Raw genomic sequence first — 26344 nt, forward strand, 5'->3', positions numbered from 1 at the left:
ATTTGTCAAAGAAATGTGGAGGCTCCAGCATGGTAGAGGGGAGCACAGGCCACTGGCTGCACAGAGGTGGGAGATCACTGCACAGCTCCCACCTGGGACATGGACTCAGCAGTGAGGCTGCACCTAACCCTGACACCGCGCAAAGACTGGGCCTGCCCCAGAAAAATCCAAGAGCCCTGCCCCTCCTTGCCAGGTGCACCAGGTGTGTGCAGGCAGGCTCAGCAAGGCAGGATCCAAGTGTGGCTTAGTGTGGGAAGATCCAGATGTGTGTTGAGAGGGTTCTGTGTGGGGCAATCTGGGTGTGGGTGGCTCAGTGCGGGATCTGGGTGTCAGGGGGTGGATGCACAGGGGCTTGCTGGAGGGTTCTGGGTGCAATGGTAATGGGACTCTGAAGGGCGGTCCAGGTGAAGGTGTTTGGGGCTCAGTGGGGTGTGTATGTGTGTGTGTTTGGGGGGGATAGTGTTCGGAAGGGGGATCTGGGTGTGAGGGGCTCAGTGTGGAGGTCCAGATGCTGGAGAAGTGGGGCTCAGTGGGGTGGGGATCCAGGTGCTGGTGGCTCTTTGGAGTAGTCCAGGTGCAGGGGGAGTGAGACTCGTCGGTGTGAGGGTTCTGGGTGTGGGGCAGTGAGGCTTGGCGGGAGGGTCTGAATGCATGAGGGTTGGGCAGATGGGGGAGCAGCTTCCTGTACACTGATCCCTCCCCCTGCAGCTGAGGAGTGATGGGTGCAGGAAGTGTGTGTGTGTGAGCTTGTAGAGCATCCTACAGCTGGGAGAGAAATCTGGGGATGGGTCTGACTCAGCCCCAGGTGCCATGCAGGGGAAGAGGAAGTTCCATCCTCCCCAGTCCAACCAGGACTAGCAGCTGAGCCTGACACAGGGAAGGAGCCACCAGCAGGGTCTTCTCCAGTTTTGCCTCCTGCCCCACAATGATTTACCTCTCCGCCAGCTGCCCTGGACACCTGAAACATACTGCTGGGGAGGGTTGCATGACCGCTCTTGTGTCTTCCCTTTGCTTCCCCCATCAGAAAGTCATTTTTCTGCAGGGAAGCAAAGACATATGTGGGGGACATAAATTCTGCGCATGCGCAGTGCCGCAGAATTCCCCGAGGAGTAACTCCAGCACATTTAACAACAGATCAGTGGCAACAATCCTACTCAGCAACTCTGTCACCTGAAAGGAGCTACATCAGAGAAAGCCTCCTTCTTGGTCACCATGGAGGGGACTGATCACCCCTCTCATCCCATTCTTGATCAAGGAACACATATGCTCCTTCTTTCATTCTGTTGCTTATTCAGGAGCGTACAGGATTTGGCATCTGAATATCATTGGCTTAGGGCTCTCTGAGTCAGATCTTCTGCTGGTATAAGTCAGAATTGTCCTACTGACTTCCACAGAAGCCATGCCAATTTACAACAGCTGAGGATCTGGCCCCATGGTGGAGAGAATACGTGAGCTTTCTCAGATTGTGATGCCAACCCATCCTTCCCCCACAATCTCCTAGAAATGTCTGTCTCTAGCACAGGCACCAGTTAATGCTCTGTTGACTCTGAGATCCTGCTAACTTTCCATAATCAAATCATGACTCAAATTCAAAGATGCCAGGAAAGAAGAGGAAATTGGTAACTTCAGATGGGTCTATTTGAAGCAGCCTCCTTCAATCTCTTCATCTGCAGCTGGACCATAATAACCAGCTTCACAGCCACTCCACTCCACCAGCATCTGAAATTCCACTCAAGAGCAGATTCATCAATTCTACTGTCACATCTGAACACCTTTTCATGGACTCTGGATTGCATTTCCCTTGACTCCCAATGTGTCAAGGAAAATTATAAGACAGAAATGATTGCAGATGGTGATAAGAGGAAAGCAGATGGTGGTTGCCAGTCTGCCAGTGGCTCTTAGAAAAAGTTACTGGAGTTCCAGAAGATATACCTTCTCCTGGCAGGGTCACACATAAAAACCCCCTTCAGAACCATCAGACATTCAGAATCCAAACTGCCCCATTTCCACTCCCCTCTTTACAGTAAGGAGCACTTCCAGGAGGAAGCGGTGTTATTTCAGCAGAACGTTCATGACACCAGATTTATAGTGTACTTGCTGTTTCTATGACCCTCTCCATTTACAGGGATTTCTAACTCAGCTGCTTTAAACTTGCACCACGCTAAAATTTGGAAAGCAGATGGTCAGCCTGGATTCCACATAGTTTTTCTATAAGTAGCTCAAACAGTCAAGATCTGTAACAGTCAAAGAATGAATAGCTAGCGGGGTTTAAAAAAAAAATCACCATGCATTAAAAACAACTTCAGTTCACTTCTGAAATGTTGCTATTTCGTCCTTTGTGTGAATTGCTACTTTTTGCTACGGCTGGTAACTGTGCTGCTGTAATTATTAGATAATGAGCTTGCCTTTCTCTAGTGCCTGTCATCCAAATAAATCCCTTCATGTGTTACAAATTTCGTACTGTGCATACATCTTGCCCTCCACTGATATGCAGCCGCCTCTGGGGTGAAAGGCAGCATAGCTAAATCTGCACACACCACTTGTGATTACAGCTACATGGAATCATAGAGTTTAAGGCTGGAAGGGATCACTAGATCATCGACTCTGACCTCCTGGATATCACAGGCGACCAACACTGCCCAGCACCCGCACACTAAACCCAACAACCAAAATTAGACCAAAGTATTAGAGCCCACCGGTGACTAGACTGTTATGCGCCACAGGAGAGAGAACAGAAAGGATTAACATGCACTAGTGCGGGAGTCCTCACAATGGCAGGGACAGAATTAAGATGAACCCAGATAATCCTGGCAAGTAACCTGTACCCTCATGCTATGGAAGAAGACGAAACCTGCCTGAGTGTCACTGCCAATCTGACCTGGGGGAAAATTCCTTCCCTACCCCACATGTGGTGATCAGTTAGACCCTGACCATGAGAGCAGGATCAGCCAGCCACGGACCTGAATGAGAGAATTGCTTGATGCCACCTCAGAGCCCTTGGCCACCCCACCCGATGTCCCGTTGCTAGCCATGGCCACCCCTGACTCTTCAGAGGAAGGCCATAAAAGAAACAAATCAGAATACATGGTGGGTGGTGGTAGTGGGGTAGTGAATCCCTTCCTGATCCCAGCTGGTGGCTGGCTGAAACGCTGAAGCCTGAGTTTTCAGGAACATAAGACAGAAACCGGAACTGAGCCCCAAGGCGGCTGAACCCTGCCCTCTACCATCATAAACAACCCTGTCATACAATCCCACTCATAAATTTGTCCAGCTCCCTCTTGAAACTAATTAAGTTGTTTGCCCCCACAACTCCCACGAGGAAGCTGTTCCAAAATCTCACCCTGCCCATGGTAGAAACAGTCTTCTAATTTCCAGCCTGAATTTATCCATGGCCAGTTTATATCCATTTGTTCATGTGTCTACAGATCAGTCCTTCTACCTACTTGTTTTCTTCATCCATAGAGCCCTGTGCAGATACAAAATTTGTATCTGCATCCACACCGCAAAAAAGGTCTGCGGATATCCGTAGCCGTGGATTTGGCTATCTGTGGATATAAAGTGGATGGATACCTGCGGATTTCCAGGACTCTATCCATCCCCCTGTTTTAGATGGTAAGCTCTCAGGGGTAGAGACGGTCACTGACTAGAGGTCTGTACAATGGCTAGCATGATGAGGCTCAATACAGTGGAGTCCTCTAAGCCGTACCACAATATAAATTATAAATACAACAACTATACACAATGGTTTAGGAGAAGAACTGAGGAATTCCATACACAGCTGAAATTCCTGGGGGAATTGTAAGCGGACAGAATATAATTATCCAAGCTGGAATTTGACCAGGAGACCGTAAGCATCAGGCCCTCAGTTTTACACCTCACTTGAAAGATGGCACCTTCCAGCAACCCAGCACCCATAGGATTACTCTGGGGACAGCAACAGTGACTCAGAGAGAGCAGTACCACTGCTGTTAGTCATCAGTGCCATTACTGACTGCACAGGGATTTCCCTCAGCTTTTATCCTGACTGGGCTTGATTCTGCTTGGCTTGTAAACTCTGATGAGATTACCATTTGAGGTAACAGGAATTCAGAGGCTAACAGGAAGTGCTAACTTTTCCACGTTTTTTACTTTATCTACATTATGAGCGTCAACAACACATTACGGTACAACTGTAAAATCTCAAACATGGCTGGAAACTATGTGATGGGTGAAATACCTTGTAAACACGGCGTGTTTTCTACTTCATTAACACTTTTAATTGGCCTTAAAATCTGAATTTTCTTCTCATATGTTGGCATAAGAAAACACAGTAGAAAGGAAATGAAACCCAAACAGAAATACTTTGTTGCAATACAGTTAATGTAAACACAAGACAAAAATATCCAGGCAACATACAACGTGCTCTGTCCTTAAAAGCACCTTGCTGTGACTCTGATGGGGGCCTGATGCTGCTGTCCTTATTCAGGGAAGACTCCCATTGATTTCGCTGGGAGTTTTGCCCAAATGGACTCTCAGACTTTCTGGTGAGAAGGGACCATCATGATCACAGACTTCATGATCTGGACAATTGTTTGTAACATTAATAACTGTGTGACAATCTTAGTGATTCCTATATACTGCGAGCCCAGTCAGCGACGGAGTCTGAGCCTTTGGGATCTCCTAGGAGGGTTTGTCTCAAATGCAATGTTCTCTAACATTTAAAACATCTCCAATGGGTAACCAAGACGATGCAAACTTCTGTGCTGTAGGGAAGAGAACCCGTGCTCCTGCGGCATATCAGTACCGTTCCTGGTTACTTAACTGAGACCCTCAGGTGGGAAACGGCATACTTTGGATTGTGTTGGTTATTTAAAATATGACACTCCCCCGCCCCCGCTTTCTCTCTTTCAAAATAATTTCCGCAGCGTTTTGTGGCTGGTGCTAAGCTGACCGCCCTGGGACAGACCGTGGGAAACAGCAGCGTAAGCGTCCCTTAAATTCCAAGCCACGCCCTGCCCCTAACCAATGTGCCTGGTTCATGACCTGCATGGATCACCTCTAAGGGGAAAAAGGGTAATTAAGTCCACATTCTCATTAAACCTCTGGCATATCCACTGAGGATGCCAGCAAATTTGATGGAGTTTTTTACTACACAAAATCTTATCCTTGAGGAGCAGGACACACCAATTCACTCACATAGTTCACTGAACAGCTGTAGTTAAGGCTAGTCTGTTGTCAGTGCATAATTTGGGCTCTGTATGTCTATTAGTTATTCTAATTTCTTAACATATCTATGGAAGGGAACAAGGATGCTTAAGCTGTTGGATTCTCCTTTGACATGTGGCTGTGGATCTCTCTCTAGTCTAACAAGTTCTGATGAAAAACTGCTCCCCTTTCCAGACGGCGTTGGACAGATTGGGGGGGAGGGGAGATAGGGCTGTTTAGACCTATTCCTGTGAAATGTAACCACAAGTCTATTCTCTTTTCAGAACCTGTGAGAGCTGGCACTCCCCTGAAACAGAACTGAAGCTGGACTCAAAGTTGACATTACAGGGACTTAATGAAATTTTCCTGGTGATGTTTTTTGCCCTAGTCCCTCCCCCTCCCACAACATCACCAAAGAAGTGGTGGTTTTAGCTTCTTTTCCTTACTGCAGTGTGATAGAATCTCTACAAGTTCCTATCCAGGGAAATGTTTAGCTTCTGATTGAATCAAGTTCCCTTTCTTGCTTTTCTTCTTTGGATTGTATTCATTCCTGTCACACCTGCCTAAGGCAGCATGGCTCATCTGAAACAAGTCATTCCACCTGGGAGCAATGAGACCCAGGCAACCCACTTCCATGCTCAGTCCCCAGGGTCCTTAATAAACCTGAATTTCAGCATTAGAATTCATTCTTTGCTGCAAATTTTGGGCCCACGACAAGAACACCGTTTAATGCATCTTTGAGGAAAAGCCTGAATCACACAAGTGCCAAATCAATAGATTGTTAGAACACTGTCTTTTTTGTCTGTTTGCTGCATCCAAAGAGCCCACGCAGGTGGTGAACTAGGCTGCCCTGGAACCACTCGAGACCCAGTAACAAGGCATCACTTCTAAGAAAGGTTTTGGAGGGCAAGAGCAGGAATTCCATTTTAATCATCACTGTCACAGATCTGGCATTTCACTGCTCATTTTCAGCAGCAGAGAAAAGAGCAAGTTAAAAAAGGTTTGTAACTATCTCAAGGGAAAAAGCCACAGCTATGGTGATGTCTGGTGCAGCATATTCCAAACAGAGCTCTTTTATTCAGCCTTTTCTTACTTCTCCAATTTTAGAGGAACATCGGAGTGTAAAACAGGTCACAAAATCTCATCACTACATCTTATTGCAAAGAAGGGTAAATCAGTGCTTTTAAAATGGTCTTAAATGACAGAGTAATAATAATTAGCTGGTCTGACATGCTTTCAGTCTTCAAAGCACATTAATCATTGATGAATCTTTATGACCTTTCTTTGATGGCAGTATTATTATATCCATTTTACAGATGGGGAAACTGAGGCACACAAAGGGGACGTGACTTGCTCAAGGCTGCAGTGGGAATTAGTCCCAGTACTGGGATTAGAACTCAGGAGTAGCTGGCTCCCAGTGTGGTGCTCAGACAACACCTCTTTCTATTTTGTTATTACAATGGTAATTAAGGCTACGATTCCGCCATGGAGGACATGGATTTCATGATTTTAAGAGATATCTGTGAGTTCCCCTTTCAGCCCCGGGCAGTGGGCTCGAGTTTTGGCTTCAGCCCCGGGCGGTGGGGCTCGGGCTTTGGCGTCAGCCCTGGGCGGCGGGGCTCAGAGAGGGAGTGCCACCTCTATTCCCCGACTCACCTCAGTGGGTCACCCAGCCTGTGGGTCAGTGCAACGCCTCTGCGATACACAATATATTGCCGAGACCATACCCTGATTTTGTACATTTTTACCATGACTGTTCTGTGAATTTTGCCTAATTTTACTGTGACAAAATTATATCCATAATGATATTTAACAAACAGCAGTAGAGTCCACTGGGTAGCACACTGGACTGGGACTCAGGACTTGGGTTTTATTACTGGTTCTGCCACTGACCTGCTATATAACCATAGGCAAGTCACATCACCGCTCCATGCCTCAGTTTCCCCTCACACCCTTAGTCTTGTCTTGTCTATCAACCCTTTAAAACTCTTCAGGGTAGAGACCGTCTCTTTTCCTGTGTATGTACAGTGGTTAGCACAATGGGGTCCTGATCTCAATTGGGCATTCTATGTGCTATCTTAAGAGAAATTAATAATAATCATCAATATCATCTAAGAAGGTGACATCTGAATGATAAAGAGTAGGACTAGGAGAATTCAGCTGCCATTTGAATGCATGGGAAAGCAGGGAATTTCAAGGTCAATGCAAGTCCTAATCGTGGCTAAAGGTCTTTAAACTTTATATAACAGATATTTTACAACCGGCCCAAAGTGGAAATTGGGGTTTGCTTATATGGGTATGTAAAGCAGAAATTAAACTCTGTAGCCCTGGATAATCTGTGATTCCTTTATTGGGGTAGTATATGGACAGAGATATGCATAGCCCTTTTCCCACTTTTGACAATATGGCAGTACTAATTTCCTGCATCTTTCATGCAGTTCATCACTAGACCTACAGACACAGACCTTCAGATCTACTTTCATGCCTCTAAATTCATCTCAGATTTTGGTTAAATTAAAATTGCCTAAAGAAACCTAAGCGAATGCCTGTAACTTCCAAGCCCACACGAAAAGCATTTTGCCTACATTCAGACTCTTAACAACATTTCTTCGATATTCAGATGCTAATGTAAAATGTAATCGCCAACATCCCACTTGAACAAACAGCAATCAGCCTAATATGTTACAACTCAATTACTTCCTCAGTTTCAGTTACTGTCAAATAAATCCGCTGAACCAATCAGTCTCATTGTAAGCGCTCGGGAAGCTTTATAACTTCATTTGCTGAGTGGGAGGACATTTTGTTAGTTTCCTCACTGACAGATTTAGAGAAATGAGGCCTTAAAAGTTTGGAGGAGAATGAAAGGAGAGGGCCCTGGCATGACAAATGGAAACTGTAAAGCAGACCATACTAATCAAAACAGACACAGGCTAAATACCTTGGGCCCTGATTCTCATTTACATGAAGGCCCCTTATATATCCCTTATATCCCACGCACTTTGAAACTCCTTTACATTGCCACAGCTGCAAGAATCAGGCCCCTTGGACTCCAGCATCCCACTCCCCCACCAAATTGAAAGGAAAACTCTAACCATTGTGCACAGTTCCGAAGTTTGAAAGGACCCACAGGCCCTCACCATGGATAAACTGTGAGATGGCTTGAACGTGAAGGGTGCTAGAACGAATTTTGCAAGAAGCACCTTCCTGAAGTCCATACTTTGCTCCTTGATAACCTCCCCTCCTTCCCTGTCCCATGGCCTTGTGTCACCATAACTAGAAATCTGTTCTGAACCCATCCAATGCTGGAACCTGTAGAAGTTGCTGCTGGCGCGACACAGGGGACTCCTGCTCTCACCAGATGGAGAGCTCGCCACTCAAAGCACTCCCAGCCTCCTCCAGAATTCTGTCATTTATATTTTCACGTAGTTTCTCTACAGGATCCTGAGGTGCTTTGCAAGAGGGCAGGACAGAAATGTGAAATGACCAACGGCCTGAAGGGCTCGGTTCAGAGCCTGCTCGACGTGCTAGAAAGCAGGCAACAAGGGAGCCCATCGTTATTCTACTCTAAAGCAGCGAGAGCTTAATATAAAAGCACAACCAGCTTCTTTGATGCTTAATATATGATGATGATGAGGATCAACTGTAGTTTCTTATGCTCTCAGGACCCATCACAGTGGGCTCTGCAATCACCTCAGTGGGCCAAGTCCCTGCAAACACAGGCAAACACTCTGATTTGCTGTGCTGCATTAACGTAGGTGTTTTATTATTTCACAGTTTCTCTCAAACTGGTCTATTTATTTTCAATTACTTAGAGCTAAAATTGACTACCAGGCCAACTGTGGGGAGATAATGCCACAGCAAGTTGCAATAAGCAACCTGTTCCACTGAAACAGGCACCCACGTTGTTTTAAGAAACATCTAACACCTTGGTTTTAAGCTGCGTTGTCTGCATAAAAGGAATTGAAATTGTGGCTCAGTGTTTTCTGCTAGGGTAGACTGAATGTCCAGCATTAGATCACTTGCATTGTACTGGGCTAGCATAGAATCATAGAATATCAGGGTTAGAAGGGACCTCAGGAGGTCATCTAGTCCAACCCCCTGCTCAAAGCAGGACCAACTCTCAGTTTTTGCCCCAGATCCCTAAATGGCCCCCTCAAGGATTGAACTCACAACCCTGGGTTTAGCAGGCCAATGCTCAAACCACTGAGCTACCCCTCCCCCCATGACGTGACCTGCTGCTATTATCATACCCCTGGACCTTTATGAGAATGAGATGTGGAGATACCAGTCAGCCACGTTTCAAACAAAGCAACCGTCTAACTGACAGTGTCACTGAACTTTTTTCATGGATCCGAGTCAGGAAATCTTTAAGGAATCCAGCTAGTCCAAGATACTAGTTCACTAGTAGAATCATAGATTCTACTACTACTGAGTAGATTCTAGTGCTAATGAGGCTCTTTAATACTTGTTCAAACATCCACACCTGCAGAAAGGGTGTTTTGATTTTGTATCTTATAAGAAAGAGCTGGATTTATTGCACTCGATTAAGTAAAAAGAAAGTAGTAAAGTGCCTTGTTAGCACTACACTTCTAGCATTCTGTTGAGAACACCTCTATATACCTTTATGCTACCCTATTCCATTGCATTTGCAGTGCAAACAACCTTTGCTTTCATGCCATTTGTTAAAGCACTGGTTTCTGAAGCTTTTCTTTACAGGCCCCATATATCTTACTGTTTTCCTGTCTCCTAGACTTTTTTCAAGACTGCTCCTCTTTTCCATGCTTTCCAGTAAGGTTAGGCAAGGCTGGTCTATCATGGAAGCGGCAGGCCTCTCGGAGATGACAGCAGTGTTGGGATGCTCTATTGGATACACGCAGTGTGTACACAGGTGCGTAACGGTGTAAGAGTGGTGACCCGGCGCTTGGGCCACCCATTTAGCCTAAATGTGCACACGGCTTCTTCAGCGAAAGCAGGCAGGCCGCTGGGAGTCAGTCCCAGCGGTGTCTGCCGCACTCCATATGCTTTGGAAGTTTAGTAAGTATAAAACGAACAGACAAGGGCTCTTCAGGGAAAAGCAAGAGACAGCAAGGGATTAAGGATATGGCTACTCTAGAGACGGTACAATGGCACAGCTGCAGCATTGTGGTGCTGTAGCGTGGACACTTACTACAGCAACAGAAGGGATGCTTCCATCATTGCAGTAAATCCGCCTCTCTGAGAGGGGGGTCACTAAGTCAATGGAAAAATTCTTTTGCCGACCTTGCGGGGTCTACACCAGGGCTTATATCACCTTAACTATGTCACACAGGGGTTTATATGCTTCTAAGAGCCTCTGTTAACCCAGTCCCTTCTAGGCTGTCCACACTTTGCTCTGGGACATCTCTACTTTATCTACACCTCATCAGTCCTGCATTTTTCCAGCAATGGGATCAGCAATGTTCAGTCAGTATGAATTAAATGAGTGGGTAACAGCTGAATAGTTGCAGGCTTGATGTGTTTGCGCATCATAAAATGTGAAACTGATCACGTGCTTAAGACACTTTCTGGTTCCAGAGCAATGCTACGAGAGTAATCTGTGCCAGTTTGCAGGTAGTGCTCAGAAGAGGTCACAGTTTGAGAAGTGACAGAGGAAGCAGTCTGGATTACACAGTGTCTGTTATTAGATTTGTTTTCACAGGTCTGCCAAGCATCCCGAAAGGCCAGGGGAGAAAAACAGCTCAGTCATAGTAGATTGTGATCCCAAGATTGCTGTGAATGTGTGTGAAGAAGCTGCGTTCTTTCCGATTATCTGAAGCATGTTGATAAATTGGAGAAGGGTCAAAGAAGAGCCATGAGAATGATTAAAGGGTTGAAAACATGTCTTACAGTGATAGACTCAAGGAGCCTAAATCTATTTAGCTTAACAAAGGGAAGGTTAAGGGGTGACTTGATCACAGTCTATACGTACCTACTGTGGGGAATACACATTGGATAATGGGCTCGTAAATCTAGCAGAAAAAAGTTTAACAAAATCCAGTGGCTGGAAATTGAAGCTAGACAAATTCAGACTGGAAATAAGGTGTACATTTTTAACAGTGAGGGTAATTAACCATTGGAACAATTTACCCAGGGTGGTGGTGGACACTCCATCACTGGCTATTTTTTAAGTCAAGACTGCATGTTTTTCTAAAAGATCTGCTCTTGTTTAACAGGAATTAATTTAGGGAAGTCCTATGGCCTGTGTTATACAGGAGGTCAGACTAGATGATCGCTGTGATCCTTTCTGACCTTATAATCTATGAATCCACAGAGGAGGTCACCCGGAGGGAAGGGAAGGCATCTATGTCATTAGATTGCCTAGGGCAACTGAGCTGAATAGTGTTGAAGATATTACACCCCTAACAGCAGCTTAGCATTAACAACACTAAACAGCTTTGGCGAATCTAATTTATGCCTGATCTACAGGACAGAACTCAGAAACCTGCTCTGTTCCCTGGAAACTCAGAATCCCACTACTAAGCCACAACTGTGACCTAGCCCTAGAAATTCAAGGCCATCAAACCAGCCACAAATATCGCTGAGCTCTGTAACTCCAAACTCAGATCCAGCCGTACTAACCCCAGCTGTAGCACTGCAACTGTGAACCTGACAAGCCAGCTGGATGAACTGAGGCACAAGGCCAAATGACTTGCTCAAGACCATCAAAAGCTCCAGCTAGATGAGACCGCAGGTTCTTCCTGGTCCCTATTCATAGCGGTGCTCGAATTACGAGACACAAAGTAGGGGGGCCCTGCAACTTTGCAGATGTTCCCTTCTTGGGCTAGGCTGCTATGCATGGTCCCCAAGAGTGCTAGTAGTTTGCAAGCAGTCTCTGACCATATTGAAAACTAAATAGCAAAAACTTAGTTAATGCAGAGTTAAGGACGCCCAGTGATAGTTTGCATCCTTCCAGAATGTCAGGTTCAGCAAAACTGTGAACCAGGAAATAAAAAGTTAAGATAACCTGCTGTTGGCAATAGCTCCTGGGAATTATCTGCAGGCACTCCAACTGCGTTCACTGTGTTAGTGTAGCTGTGCTGAATAGTGGACGAATAAGCTGGAGCAGCTTGGAAGAGCTGTGATTATGAGATGAAGAGATCTGGGGATCCGTTTGAGGAGCCTCATAGAGCTGTGATTGTGATATGAGGAGATCAGGATCTGAATCTCCCATGTGTGTCATCAAAGCAAAGAGGTGCTTATGTATGCTGAGTCTTCATCATTTCATTACAGAATGGTGCAGGTGGTGTAAGTAACAGGGTACTGGCGTCTTCATGCCATGGGGACTGTTAGTAGTGAGGTGGGATATGAAAGCAGTTTATGGGTTTAATGGTGGGTAGGGGAAAGCAGATATTTTGGTGGTAACCTGTGTGCAAGTGCAAAGGGGCTGTATGAGAATATGAAGTGGTTGCTCAATTTTACAAGTGTGGTATTCTGTTGGGGAGTAGGCTCAGGCCATGTCTACACTACAGTGCTGGGGAGCTGTGCCTCTGACGCACCATACCGTAGCCACTTCCTACATTGACGGAAGGGGTTTTTCCATTGATATCGTTAATCGGGCTCTCTGTGAGGTGATAGATAGGTTGAGGGAAGACTTCTTCCATTGACGTAGTCATGTCTACGTTTGGGGTTACGTCAACCTAACTATGGCACTCAGTTTTTAAGCGTAGATCAAGTTTCAGCAGGGGTGCTGGAACAACTATTATAGTGGGGGTGCTGATGATGGAAACCGTGTATTTGGTGTTTGTTATTACGACTTCAAGCCAGGGGTTGCGGCAGCACTCCCGGCACCTCTAGTTCCAGCACCACTGGGCCTCAGTGTTTGAGTTTAGGGCAAGTGTAGATAGCACACCAGGCCACACTGTCTTTCTGAAAGTGATGCCACTCCTGTAGGATCTGATGGGATAAAAACACTATTTTCTCCAATGCAGGATGTTACAGAATTTTTTTAAAAAGCAACAATAGAAACAAAATAGTCCCTACAACATTAAATAACATTCAGGTTCTAGCTTCCATTAGGTGTCAGTCCAGACTTAAGGCTTATCTGACATGGAGTTTATGGTAAAGTCATGGGGCCGCGAGGTTTGTGCACATATAGAGGGAAGAATAGAGACTACACAAAGTCATTCACTCTTCTTAGGCCTGCTCTATACTGAAAAATAATATTGACCTAGCTACATCACCCAGGGTTGTGAAAAATATTGTGCTTTAAGTGTCCCTGGTGTAGACGCGGCTAGGTGGACGGAAGATGAGCACAAGGCTATGACCGGTAAGGACGGAGTGAAATACTAAGGAAATGAAGAGGGCTACTCACTACAGATGAAAGATCCATATTAACCATCCTTCTATCATCCAGGATGACTGGCTGAAGGCCTGCAACCTTGAGCTGAGCAGAGGAGGTCCGGTAGACAAAACTCAGCAGCCAGTCTCCCCTAGGAGGAAAATGAAACAGAAGTATTAATAAGCTTTGCTGGAAGACTGATAAAATGCATGAAGACATTCGGGGAACATAGGAAAAGATAGAGATGACAGGACCAGGCAGATATCCAGACCAGACTGGAATATCATGCTGGATAAAATAACTGGGGTATAACTGTAAAAATTTTAGGAGTAATCCTGACTCACATGAGTAGCCTCACTGAGTTCACCAGGACTACTCCCATGAGTAGAGGCTCCCGGATCAAGTCCTTTAAAATTATTTCAGATTCACAGGGAGACAGTGCTGCACCCAGCTATTGGACAATCTCCTTGCAACACGTTAAAACGTAGAAGTTTGCTACCTGTAGCATCTGTAAACGTGTACAGCACAGGCACTGTGGCTGCTGACATATATGCAACTTATAAAGTAATTTAGGATCTTTCTGGATTAAAGGTGCTGTAAAAATATAAGGTTTTAATAGCAGAAGTAGCAAGATCGTGCTTCCATTATTGGGTGGTGGGGTAGAGATGGCATGGTTAGTCTAAAGATTACATAAAATGACTACACGCTGTACCCTATGGCACTTGGGAAAGGTGAAATTCTCCCCAGTGCAGAGAACTGGCACAAAGCCTGTACATCACTTACATCCAGCTGAGCTCGATGATGAAGGCTTAAGTGGGACTGCAGTGGTGTACAAAACCTTGTGCTGGTCTTCTGCACAGGTGAATTTTACTCTAAGAGCTACCACTTCCAGCTGTTCCTGTTCCCACCACTGTCCTTGACTATCAGATGTGAATAAAGCCCACATGGAGCTATGTGAAATGTGTGCAACACTCCCGAGGCCACATGAAATTCACTTGGTTTTGTATTTGTTGTTAACTCATTACTCAGATCAGATTGTCTGAAAGGTCTAGCCATGCAAACATGGCTTGACTTATGGTATTACAGGGAGATCGCAGGACATTGGTAGTTCGGATGATACGAAATCCAATGTAGCAATTTCAACTGGCTTTCACTTCAAGATGTTGGGTTCATTCAAACATCAATGTTGAGAGGTGTGAACTTCTGTGAACTGAAACTCAAGTAAATGGGCCTGATTCTGATCTCATACCCGTTTTACACCAATGTAAGTTCACAACTTCCGTGAAGTTACTCCCGATTCGCCACCCTCTGGCTCAATATTTATGCAAACACCAAGGCAGGGAACCACCACATCTCCAGACCCATGTGAATGTCTTATCAGGAAATAACGTATTTCCCTGATTCATGTTTCAGATTCTCTCACCGAAATCCTCCCTATAGCTCTCCAATTAGCATCTCACATCACCCTTCACATGGACCTCATGCTCCTCACCTACAGCATCCCATGGGATTTTAGAGATTAAATGTACTAGGATATTTATCTGGAACCTCATCGCCTGCTCACTCCTGTTTGTGTGCCACTGAGCTGTAATTTATTAACCCTCTGTTTGTTGAACAGTCGAAATATGGGCTGCCAAAGTAAAGAGACTAACTTGAATTATACACATGTAGCCTGTTTTATTTCAGTAGCTCAGTCAAGCTCTGAAACAATAACAAGATTCTCTCTCTTATATTACAGGAAATGAATATACTATGCTTTCTGCACTGAAATAAGTAGAGGTTGTCTTGCAGTTCTGGGATGATCTATAGTCAGTACAGCAAATTCAGTTATACACGTAAATTGCTAATCATTGATGGCTTCCCGGAGGAAAACAGAAACATCCCCCAGAAACTACTCTACGGGAGACAGCAGTTGCTTTTTTACTATGTTACAGGAAGAAATGCAGTAATTTGCATAAACAGCCTGCATCTCTGAAACCTCAGCGATACAAAATTAACAAAAGCAGCATCTCTCAGCTCAGCCATACGGATGGGAGTAATGAAGATTTCTTGTTTTAATCTCAAGTGCTTGTGATTTTAATTTCTCTCTTCTGATTGTTTTAAGGTATGTAAAATAATAGAATATATTTGATATTAACACACACCTCTCTCTCTGCGTATACTTATTTGTAGATACATTTGCATCATCGTTAAGGTTTTGACAATTAGGTGCTTTAACATATGTTAAAAACAAGTAATTCCATGAATTAACTCTCAGGCCTGGTTGACACCTAAACATTAGATCGACCTAAGCTATATTGCTCAAGGCCGTTGATCCAACCACCACTGTAGATGCAGCTAGGCTGATGGACAAATTCTTCTGTTGACCTAGCTACTGCCTCTCGAGAGGGTGGATTACGTACAATTGATGGAAAAACCCCTTGTCGACATAGGAAGCATCTACACTGCAGTGCTACAGCAGTGCTGCTGTAGTGTAGACATACCCCCTGTGAATTTAAGAGCTGGATTCTCATTTACACCTTGGCACCACTCTGACAGTTTTAAGGGGCCTTAGGGTGAATGTAAGTTACATTTACACCTTGTCTGAGGCTACTTTACACTGCCAGAGTGTTGTAAAGCAGACTTAAATATAAATGAAATATAGTCCCCAAATACTAAGTCCTTAATATGCATAGGCTTCCAGTCTAAGATTCACCATAAATAGTAAATAGCTAATCAAAGCCCAAGACAGAACAGCCTTATGTTGCTTCCTGAAGACTTTCAAATCCAAGTAATGGACGCAATGACTTCTAAAGAAAATGGTTCTCTACTGAGAGCTCCTTAATACTTCAATCTTTGGGTCTGTCAAAATGTTCAAAAGCAATAAATAAAAGATCCACTAACAGTGACCCAGCCATAATGAGACGTTGGGGTTGTGCATGTACAGACCTGCAATAGCCATTTATGATCCTGCCCGACACCACCTTTGTGAAAGCTTTCCAGTACTTGGCTTCTCCTTCCACTGGAGCTCCCAGCAGGACCACATCCTCGATGATCCCCTCACAATCTATAAAGATGGGAACAGCCCCCCACAAGACAAAGGGTGTTACTTGGATTTGGAAGGCAGCTCAGAAAATGCATCTATGTACGATACAGACAAGTGAGAATTGCCCTCCGAGGGATGAGAGTGTATTTAGTGTAGTTCACTTACGCTGGAGAAATACTTTATTTCTGTTGATTCATTTTTCAAGATAAACTAAAAAGATCTCGGGTCTGATCTGCAGAGGCATGGACAATCCACAGTTCCAACTGAAGCCAATGGGAGCCCAGCATCTATCAAAATCAGGGTCCTGGCAATTGTGAAAGGTGTCAGGCTGACAGCAATGGGGAGTGAAGTTCTCTTGTCACAGAGCAGGTATCGCACAAGCAGCAGTGTGAAAGATTCCTCCCACACTGCCAATCAATAGAGTCAGTATGAGATTGGTATTGTTTCACAATATATGGAATGAGGGGCCAAGTGAGACCACTGAAACAAATGTATAATTAAGTTCAATAAACCTGAAAGTTGCTAATGCATCCGTCCATTGAATGCACGACAACAGACTCAACACCAGGGCAACAGAATTCCTAGTGGTAATTCCCAATCAACAGCTCTGAAGCAGTTTAGCTCTTCTTACTCTCTGGGTACAATCTGCTCAAAAGGTGTGTGGAGTCTGATCAAAATTAACGCTCCTCTTTTATTCTTAGTGGACAAACTGCACCTAAGGAATTCCAGTAGAAGCAAGCGATGGAATGAGAAAGATTGGGCAGCACTTCTGTGCTTTTCAATAAAAATGTTTTTAAAAAAATACGTGCTACGATACATTCACTATTACCAGGACAGAGCTCCACAAGGCAGTCTCGGTCTGGGGATGGGACACAAAGATTCTGGTTTTTAGTTCACTTTCCAGAGCACCCCAGGTTAGAGAAAGTTGAAATCAATTCCTAATAAGCAAACTAAAATCCGAACGTGTGTGCATGCGCGCATATTAGGTCTATGGAAACAATAGATATAAATGTTTGATTACATAGTATGTATCAAAAAAGAAGGTGCAATTTTAACAATTGACTCTCTGTTTATGTAGAGTTGTGAAAAAGGGACAGTAAAGTGCCTTCCAATATAGTAATTGTTGATATGACTGGGAATTTCATCTTTCAACTGGAGTCCGATATATATTTTTATTATTAATTTGTATTGTGGTAGCATTTAGGAGCCCCCCTCATGGACCAGGACCCTACGGTGCCAGGTGCTGTACAAACACAGAACAAAAAGACAGTCCCTGCTCTGAAGAGCTTATTCTGCCAAAACCAGAATCTTGACCTTTGGAAAGCGCAGCTCAGCATACGTGGGTTTTGGTCATTTTCAGGAGCATGTACCTGGTTTGTAGAATAGGGGATTGGGATTATGAGGTAATAAATGTGAAAGCAATTACAAACCACGTGAAGTCATGGCCAAGAAGATGCTGCCTGGATAGATTTTTAATCAATGCCATTGATTTCCTTTCTCTAACAGCAGTAATAACCCGGTGCTCCCTGCAGCAAAGCATTATTGTACACCATTTTACTATGATGTAAATTCCAACCCCCGATGACAATCTGAAATGCGTTCTGTTGGTTTTATTTCTTAATTATGAAGCAAATTTCACACAAATAGTAAAAAAAGAACAGTGATTCGATTTTGTTAGCTTAACTCGATAGGCAATGAGACTACTGCTTTCACAGTAAACGGGTAATGAAAAAAACAGAGCCATGTGGACAGGGCAATAATTCTAGCCAGGATAATAAAGTCCATGTCTCTAGTGTAAGGTCAATTGAAAGAGCAAGAATAAGCAGCTCATATATCAGGTTCCTGAAGACCGGAGCTAACCATTAGAAGGTTTGGTTTCTTTCCCTCCCTTGCACTATTCAGTTCCTGTTTGAAATGAAGATGCTCAATCTTGGCTGTGTATGCATTTCTTTTGAATGATTGTGGAGGAAGAGGGATGCTTAAGAATATAGATCACTGATCTGCATGGTTACTACCATGCCAGTTAATTATACCTATCCCGTGGGCTACAAATTGTTTATACTGATAAGGAATAATAAAGCCCATGTGCACAGGGAAAAGAAAAATTAACGATTCTAGATAATACGAGAAAAGAAAAGATTCTACCTCAGTCAACCCCCCTTGGGAATAATACATTTCACAGCCTCCTTCTGCCTCTGACTCATGAACATCATTAATTCTGGCAGGATGTGTAAAAAGAAAAAAAGGCTTTTATTCCACTTGGCCAACTTCTTAGTAGATAAGACACAATTCTGTATTGGGATGCGATAGGAGAGTAATGGGGCAAGGATTGGCAATTTCCATTGCCTGTTAGCTACTAAAAAGGGTTTTTGCGATGAAAGCAGCTGTATTTGCTTGTCGTGAGGCAATAACTGCCAACTGACAGGCAAATCATCTTGGAAAAGGCCCATGCGATGCACTCTGAGCCTGGGGCTCGGACCAGTCTCTGGGAGCCGGGAGAGATATTGCCACGTTCCCCGGTCTGGAAGTGTTACACACACAGGGAACTAGTGTGCCGTTCTGGTCAAATCCACCCCTCCGTAGAGGGGAAAGTACAATCACTTAGGTGCTACTTAAAACTTCAGAACAGTGGACAGGAGCTCAGGCTCTGAAGCCCACCCCCCCCAGGCTTCAGAGCTTGAGCTCCAGCCTGAACTACAACTTCAACGTGCTGGCTACACAGCTATTTTTAGAGCGCTGCCATGAGCCCCGCTAGCCTGAGTCTCTTGACTGGGGCCAGGAGGCTCACCCCTGTGGGCTGTGTAGACGTACCCATTGACTTAGGTGGGATTTAAGCTCTCCAGTGGGATTTAAGTCAAGAACATAAATAAGTGCTGTCCTGCACTGAGGTCTAGATGAGCCAAACAGTGTCAGCACTGGATGTCTGACAGGTGATTTGCTTTCTGATGACATCTTAGAAGCCAAGGTCGTGTCTGCTCTCTGGTGCCTTAACAATCCCACGCACTTAAAGGTTTTGCCTTGACAGGGGTTCGTCCAGGTATCTTTGAGCAGTATTTCCCCTCCTCACCACTGTTGGGAATGCTGGTTGGCTGCACTGCAGTGTTGCTGTAACTTAGAGTTTGTGAAGCTCATTGGGCTCCTCAGGATGATATACATGTGAGGAATTATTTACAAGTATTACTACTATTTGTAAAAACTACTCATTTAATGCGAGCTGACAAACCTGCCTAGAAAAGTAATGTAATTAGTAAGCTGAAACAAAACGTTTGAAACGGCCACTCAAAAATATCATTTATTTTAACTTGAGTCCCCAGAGAATGCACAGATACCATTTTCCATCCCGGAGCACCACAGGCTTGCCATACCGGACCAGACCAGCAGTTCACACAGTTAGCTTACCCCATCTCTGATAGCAGCTAACATCAGAGCTTTCAGAGAAAGGCACAAAAGCCCCGTGATGGACAATTACGCAATAACCTGCCCAATGAATGAAGTTCCTCCTAAACCCAAGCCATCTTGGCTTATGTTCTGAAGTACTAGGGCTGAGACACATCATCAATTTTTACCCTCCCTAGTTTAACTATGGATATACTTATTAATCATCTAGGAACATAGGAACCGCCATACAAGATCAGACCCGTGGTCTTTTTAGTCCAGTATCCTGTCACTGATAGCAGCCAGCACCAGATGTAGGTGCATAATCCTTCTTTTACTCCCATGAAGCTTCTGACTTCAAATATCAACCTGGGCAGTTCCACAAATTAATTAAGCATTCTGCAGCTAAGTATTTCCTTTATCAGTTTTTAATGGTTTGTCTTTTTGTTTCATTGGATAGCCCTTGATCTTGTTTTAAGAGAAAGGGTTATTAGGATCTCTGGACTGACCTTCTCTCTATGCCATTTTAATATACTTCCACCATGCCGCATCTCATTTACCCCCATTGTATGGTTGTCACAATCTTTTTAATGTCTCCTGATATGGACATCTTTTTTGTCTATGAATTTTCATCACTGTCCTCTGAAGCTCTTTACAACCCTTCACACACATTCTATTCTTATACTGTCATGAAACTGCCACTAAGACTGTATACAAAAAGGCCCGCAAGATTGGGCCTTGTACTTATTATGTATGCGTCTTCACAGTCCAGACCCAGATGTCCCAGGTGGCTGCTCCATTCCTTCTGTGGCTTGCTTCTGGAATGTGAACTGGAAGGATGCATTGGCAATCTGCACTAAACACGTTGCTTTTAATCCCACAAACAGCTCAGCTTTCATAATTCAATTAAAGGACTGAAAATCAATGTGCCGTGGGGGGGCTGCTACAAGATGTATTTATGATGCTCAGATTTCTTTAGAATGGCAAATAACCAGACAGCCCCTAATGATTCCCTTTCACCTGTTACTTAGCTATAGTGCTGTGCAGTCTCATTGAGAGAGACTGCAGGGCTATTAACGGCTAATGAAAGCCTCAAAACATTACGGCCCCGACATTTTCAGGCACTGAGGAGAAAAGAGTAAATCTGGGGCCAGATTCAGAACTCAGTTCTACCAGGGTAAATTCAGAGTGATTCTAATCAAGTCACTAGGATACAGTCTGGTGCTACAAAGACTAGAATTTGGCCTCTTGTATTTCAGGGGTACCTCACTCTATGTGGCTGTGCACCTTAAACCAGAAATACAGTCCTGGCACGCAGCTGTAAACAGAAAGGAAGCTGACCTCCCCCTCTCATGCTGGTTTAATCTGCTCCACCTGCCAACACCTACTAATGAATGTTTGCCAGTGTAAAGCTCCTTACTTATTAGCTACATTCTGTGAGGGCAAATGTTAATTAATAAAATTGGCTAGGTAGGGGGAGGGATAAGCAGCGCACACACTACCGACTCAACTCCAACATGCAATTTACATCAACTGATCAGAATGACTTGATTCCTTTTCTAAATTAAGAATAGAATCTATTAATAAACAAAACCACAACTGGTAACAAATTGACAGATTTGTTTTATGCTTGACTTTAGGGAAAAATTACCATGAAAATAGCTGACGACAGTGGCATTTCAATGACTTAAATGGGAGGGACGACTCATGGGATCAGATACAGTAGCTACAGAGAGCTTCCAATAAAGGTGAAGCATCTTCTGCCAAGTTCACAGCGAAGCGTGGGCCGCTCACAGACCGATTCACCAGACAAATGTCACAGAACGTTAAGAGTGTTGTTTGCAGATGGAGGCCCAAATTCTGCTCTCAATTACACTGGTGTAAATATGAAGTAACTACTTAAGTCAGTGCAGTTACTCCAGGTTTACACCGGAGACAGCAGAATTCAATTCTGAACATATTTCAAAACTGTTTTGTAGGTTTCTATTTAGGCTGCACCTCAGGAAGTAAATACCCTCAGCCACATACTGGCTTGGAATGCACATAATCCAAGTGCTGTGGCCAGGTGGGCATCAATGGGGTAGAAACTATCCATGCTGACTCATGCTTCCCTCCAAACCCACAGAGATGCTGCTCCATAGGCTCTCTGCAGCCAGAGCTGAGGAGGAGTATCCCAGGGCAGGGTGTAAGGCCTGGAGGTGTGAACCATACATTTCAGCATGTCTGCATCCTTCCATTGGTCCACAGACCCCTCACAGGTTATTTCTGCTACGGACAGGAGTAGTCTGTATTGTGAGGCCAAGGAAGGGAACAATATGCTGCCTTTTAGCGTTAACATGTACCCATCTGAAGGCCATGTAATGTGAGCTTTGTGCCTGTTGCCCTAATGAGGCCTGTGCACTGGGGTGGCCCAGTTAGGGTGTTCTGTTGGCTGTGTGCACTGGGGTAGCTCAATTAGAGTGTTCCATTTATGCATTAGGGTGGCCCAGTGGATAACTTGTATCAGCAGAAAAGACTAACCTATATCTCCTCCAGCTTAACACAAGCAGAGCCTCTTGGCCTTTCTTAAGGAGCTGTGTACACAGCTCCACGACCACCACTAATAAGCATCTTTGTTGAGGTTTCAGAGTAACAGCCGTGTTAGTCTGTATTCGCAAAAAGAAAAGGAGGACTTGTGGCACCTTAGAGACTAACCAATTTATTTGAGCACGAGCTGAGTCATCTTTGTTGACTGTCTCAACAAGGAGCCCAAGGACTGAATGAGCCCAGGAGACTAAACTGCTCAGTTGAACCTAGAGGTTGTCCATCAGGGTCAGGCTGTGAAGCACAAAGGCAATGCCACGTGGCTGTGCTGTCCTTCTGTGGCTATTCTAGAGGACTTTGATCTCCAGAGTTGTTGGCACGATAATTTCTACCAGCACTAAATTCATAAAAAAAGGTGATGGAAAAAATAAATAAGAGAGTTAAATGTTTGAACTCTACCTTTTTCTTGAGCCATCTCCTTCAGGCAGAAGTAAATGACCCTTGCGCCCAGACTGAAGCCAATCAAAGTGACAGGTCGTTTGCCCTAGGGAACAAAGAGGCACAGGCACAAATGAGGATGGTACAGCTGTCAAACATTCTGCTAGACCTGGAAAGAAAGGGCTGGCCAGTGGAGGTGCCTAGGCTCTGATGCAGCAAATCATATAAGCATGTGCTGAATTTTAAGTATGTGAGCTGTCCCATTGACTTCAATGATATTACTGATGTTCTTAAAGTTAAACACAGTTACATTTAACTTAAATTAAGTCCTTTGCTGGATAAGGGTCCAAATGCACTCTTCGTGCTTTATTAATATCAAGTTTCTCACACATTGTCTAAGGAAGCTCCTTTTCATTGAATGGCCCATTTGCTATTCATTGCACCTTACCCCCACTATTTTAATTTTAAAGAAGGCAAAACCCCATATAACAACATGGAAATGAGTAACATTTTCAAGGCAGGAAATCGAGTCCAACCCCAAGCAATTAATTTCAGGGCTGTAAAATACCATTAGACAACTGCTGCCATGTTCCTAGCAAGGAGAGAAACTTGTTTCCACCTTACAAAAGCATTCTCTTGGGGCTCCCAACCACCAAGAAATGAAATGTAATGACATCTTTGGCAGAGATGAAGATGAAAAGGCAGTGCCATGCCTTTCCGATGCCTGCGGGGTTAACAGACCTGGCAGATGAAATAGGCTCCCATGGCTTGTAACACTGCCAGCCAGTCAATTTCCATGAAAAGGCAAACAGTGGGGTGTATGCATATGTAGCCACCATTAATAGATGTTTTACCAGCACTAGCCAAGAGGAGATATGGATGCGAGCAAGTTGGTTTAAACTTAATCCAGATAAACCAGAGCTAATGCTGGTTTGATGGGGAACTGTTTAGAGGATTCAACTCCTACTGAGCATGTGTTGGACATTTGTTAATGAGGTTCCCAACTTTGGTCTTGGGGATTTGTGGTGGTCTGTGTGACAGATATGGCAATTTCCTGCAATATGATTGGGAGACCTTATTTAATTAAATTTAAGTGTCTCTGGGGGTCCATTGTATGAAATGAATGGTGTATTATTGTGGGCCAGGATTCTATGTAACCTCTTGAGGTGGGAGATGTGACAGATGTGAGTCCTGGGGGTTCAAAGGACTATCGTGAACAATGTGCCAGGCAAGAATGGTCTTTTGGAACAGAAAATGTTACGGGGGTTTTCCTGGGGAATATCTATCTCGGGAGGGCTGAATGCAAATTCCCCACCTCTGGTTATGCAAAACCCCAGCCTTTTGAAGCTATGCCTTGGGGAATGAGTCACTATCTGCTGTTCATGCGATACATGAGGCCAAGATCAAAGGCCCAAGATGCATACAGGAAAGACTGAACTGGTGGTTCTGGTTCTGAATCTGAGACCGCTATGAACTTGTAGTCATGGAAAAAACCCATTTCTGGGGTTTGAAGGACTGACACGAACCAGAACCGAGGTTGGAGATGGGATGAACTTTGGTAAGCTTTTTAACATGCATGTATGCATATATTGTTTTCATATGTTTTCTCTGCAATGCTTTCGCCTTAAGAATAAAGAACTGTGTGGTAACTTATAACTGTGGGCCATTATGCTATTCATAGCTTCTGGAGAGAAAGCCAAGTGCAGAAGCTGGCTTGTTTAGGCACTCTGACTTGCAGGCAACTGTGTACAGGCAGGCAACTATGCAGTGTGGAAAAACCTGGTCAGAAAAGCAGGGTCTCTACTAAGAGAGATAACAGCTGGGAGCCTGTTTTCACTTTCAGGTGACATTGTAAATAAGAAGCAGGCAGCATTATTTCCCGTAAATGTAAACAAACTTGTTTGTCTTAGTGATTGGTTGAACAAGAAGTAGGACTGAGTAGACTTGTAGGTGCTAAAGTTTTACACTGTTTTGTTTTTGAGTGAAGTTATGTAAAAAAAAATTCTACATTTTTCATGATACAGAGATTGCACTACAGTACTTGTATGAGGTGAATTGACAAACACTATTTCTTTTATCTTTTTTACAGTGCAAATATTTGTAAGAAAATATTACCATAAAGTGAGCACTGAACACTTTGCATTCTGTGTTGTAATTGAAAACAATACATTTGAAAATATAGAAAAAATCCCAAAATATTTATAATAAATTTAAATTGGTATTCTATTATTGTTTAACAGTGTAACTGTGATTAAACTATTTTTTTAATCTCACGATTAATTGCAATTAATTTTTTAATTGTTTGACAACCCTAATTTAAATTTTAAAAACCAAACTGTTTTTGAAAGTCACAAAATGAAATAAAAATTTCAAATGGAAACTGAACGAAAATTTTTCATTTTGGTTTGCTCTGAAATTTCCCATTGGAAAATTGTGTCAAAAGCAACATCTTCCTGCAAAATAATTGATGAATTCATATTTTTTGGCAGAAATTTTTTTTGTCAAATATTATTTCAAGCAGCATTAGCTGGAAGGGTGGATGGCTGCTACTCTTGGGGTCATCATGAAAATGTGATGTGGGCATCCTACTTCAATGAGCAAGATTTTATCTTAAATACATTTAATAGGATTCTCTATTAAATCAAGCAGGGAGGGATTTTAACAGTCAGAAGTGCCTTCTCCTTGGGCTAAATGCACACCAGGTATAATAGGGTTCAGAAACATCCTGTTAACTAGCTTTAGGTTCTCCAGCACAGCATGATTTTGTGCTTTAACCATAACTAAAGCTAAAAGACAATGTCACATGCCCTTGGGCAAATCTTTACTTCAGACCAGGCCTTTATTACCACCTTTTGGGCACTGTGCTTTTATTAGAAATCAACTTTGTTGGCTCACACTCCTGTTTCACAGAGTTATTTATGACATTCCGGTGTCTGGCTATGTCTCCCATTACCTCTCCGCCCTGAATAGCTCATCTACAATAGATACTGGACTAGTGTAGCTGTAAGATGAACACAGAGATCAGCCTGCACTTATAGCAAATAATGGTAGGACCTGGGCAGAAGTTTAATTTCAAGTTTGTCAGCTGGGGATGAAGACGACGACTTGGCAGGAAGGCTGGTTATACTGAGCTGTTTCTTTCAGTGCCAATCCATCCCATGTGTCTGTTTGGCTCCTTTTTCCTTTCCTTCTTGTTTATTCTGGTCTTAGGCATTTCTGTTTCTTTCCCTCTCTGCCCCCTATTTTATTCCCCTCTTTTCCCTTGACTTTTATTCCAGCGGGGCCCAGCAGGAGCAGACAATCACTCAACATAATTGTGCCTTGGCCCCTTCAAAGCACTTTCCTAGAGGAGACAAAATCCTTCTGAATCTGACTAATACCCTGCCACCCCCAGCCAGTTCTATGGCACTGCCTCAGTGCCATGAGGAAGCAGGGATCATTGTGCGAGAACTTTTTGCTTGGGTGCCTAATAGAAATGGGGGCTAGTGGAGGAGAATTCAGGC

The 26344-nt window shown here is 43.9% G+C and overlaps 1 protein-coding gene across 3 annotated transcripts in view; it reads right to left on the minus strand.

Moving 5' to 3' along the window:
- TMCO4 (transmembrane and coiled-coil domains 4) overlaps window positions 1-26344 on the minus strand; it is an 81697-nt gene that overhangs the window by 15523 nt on the left and 39830 nt on the right. For all 3 annotated transcript variants that reach the window (XM_074975426.1, XM_074975427.1, XM_074975428.1), the window contains 3 exons: window positions 22863-22947; window positions 16409-16526; window positions 13514-13631 (listed from right to left, as the gene is read on the minus strand). In XM_074975426.1, the coding sequence (XP_074831527.1) occupies window positions 13514-13631; window positions 16409-16526; window positions 22863-22947 (321 nt within the window). The remainder of the gene's footprint in view (window positions 1-13513; window positions 13632-16408; window positions 16527-22862; window positions 22948-26344) is intronic.

The sequence above is a fragment of the Natator depressus genome, chromosome 18, assembly GCF_965152275.1.
Source record: "Natator depressus isolate rNatDep1 chromosome 18, rNatDep2.hap1, whole genome shotgun sequence".
NCBI classification, from domain to species: Eukaryota; Metazoa; Chordata; order Testudines; family Cheloniidae; genus Natator; species Natator depressus.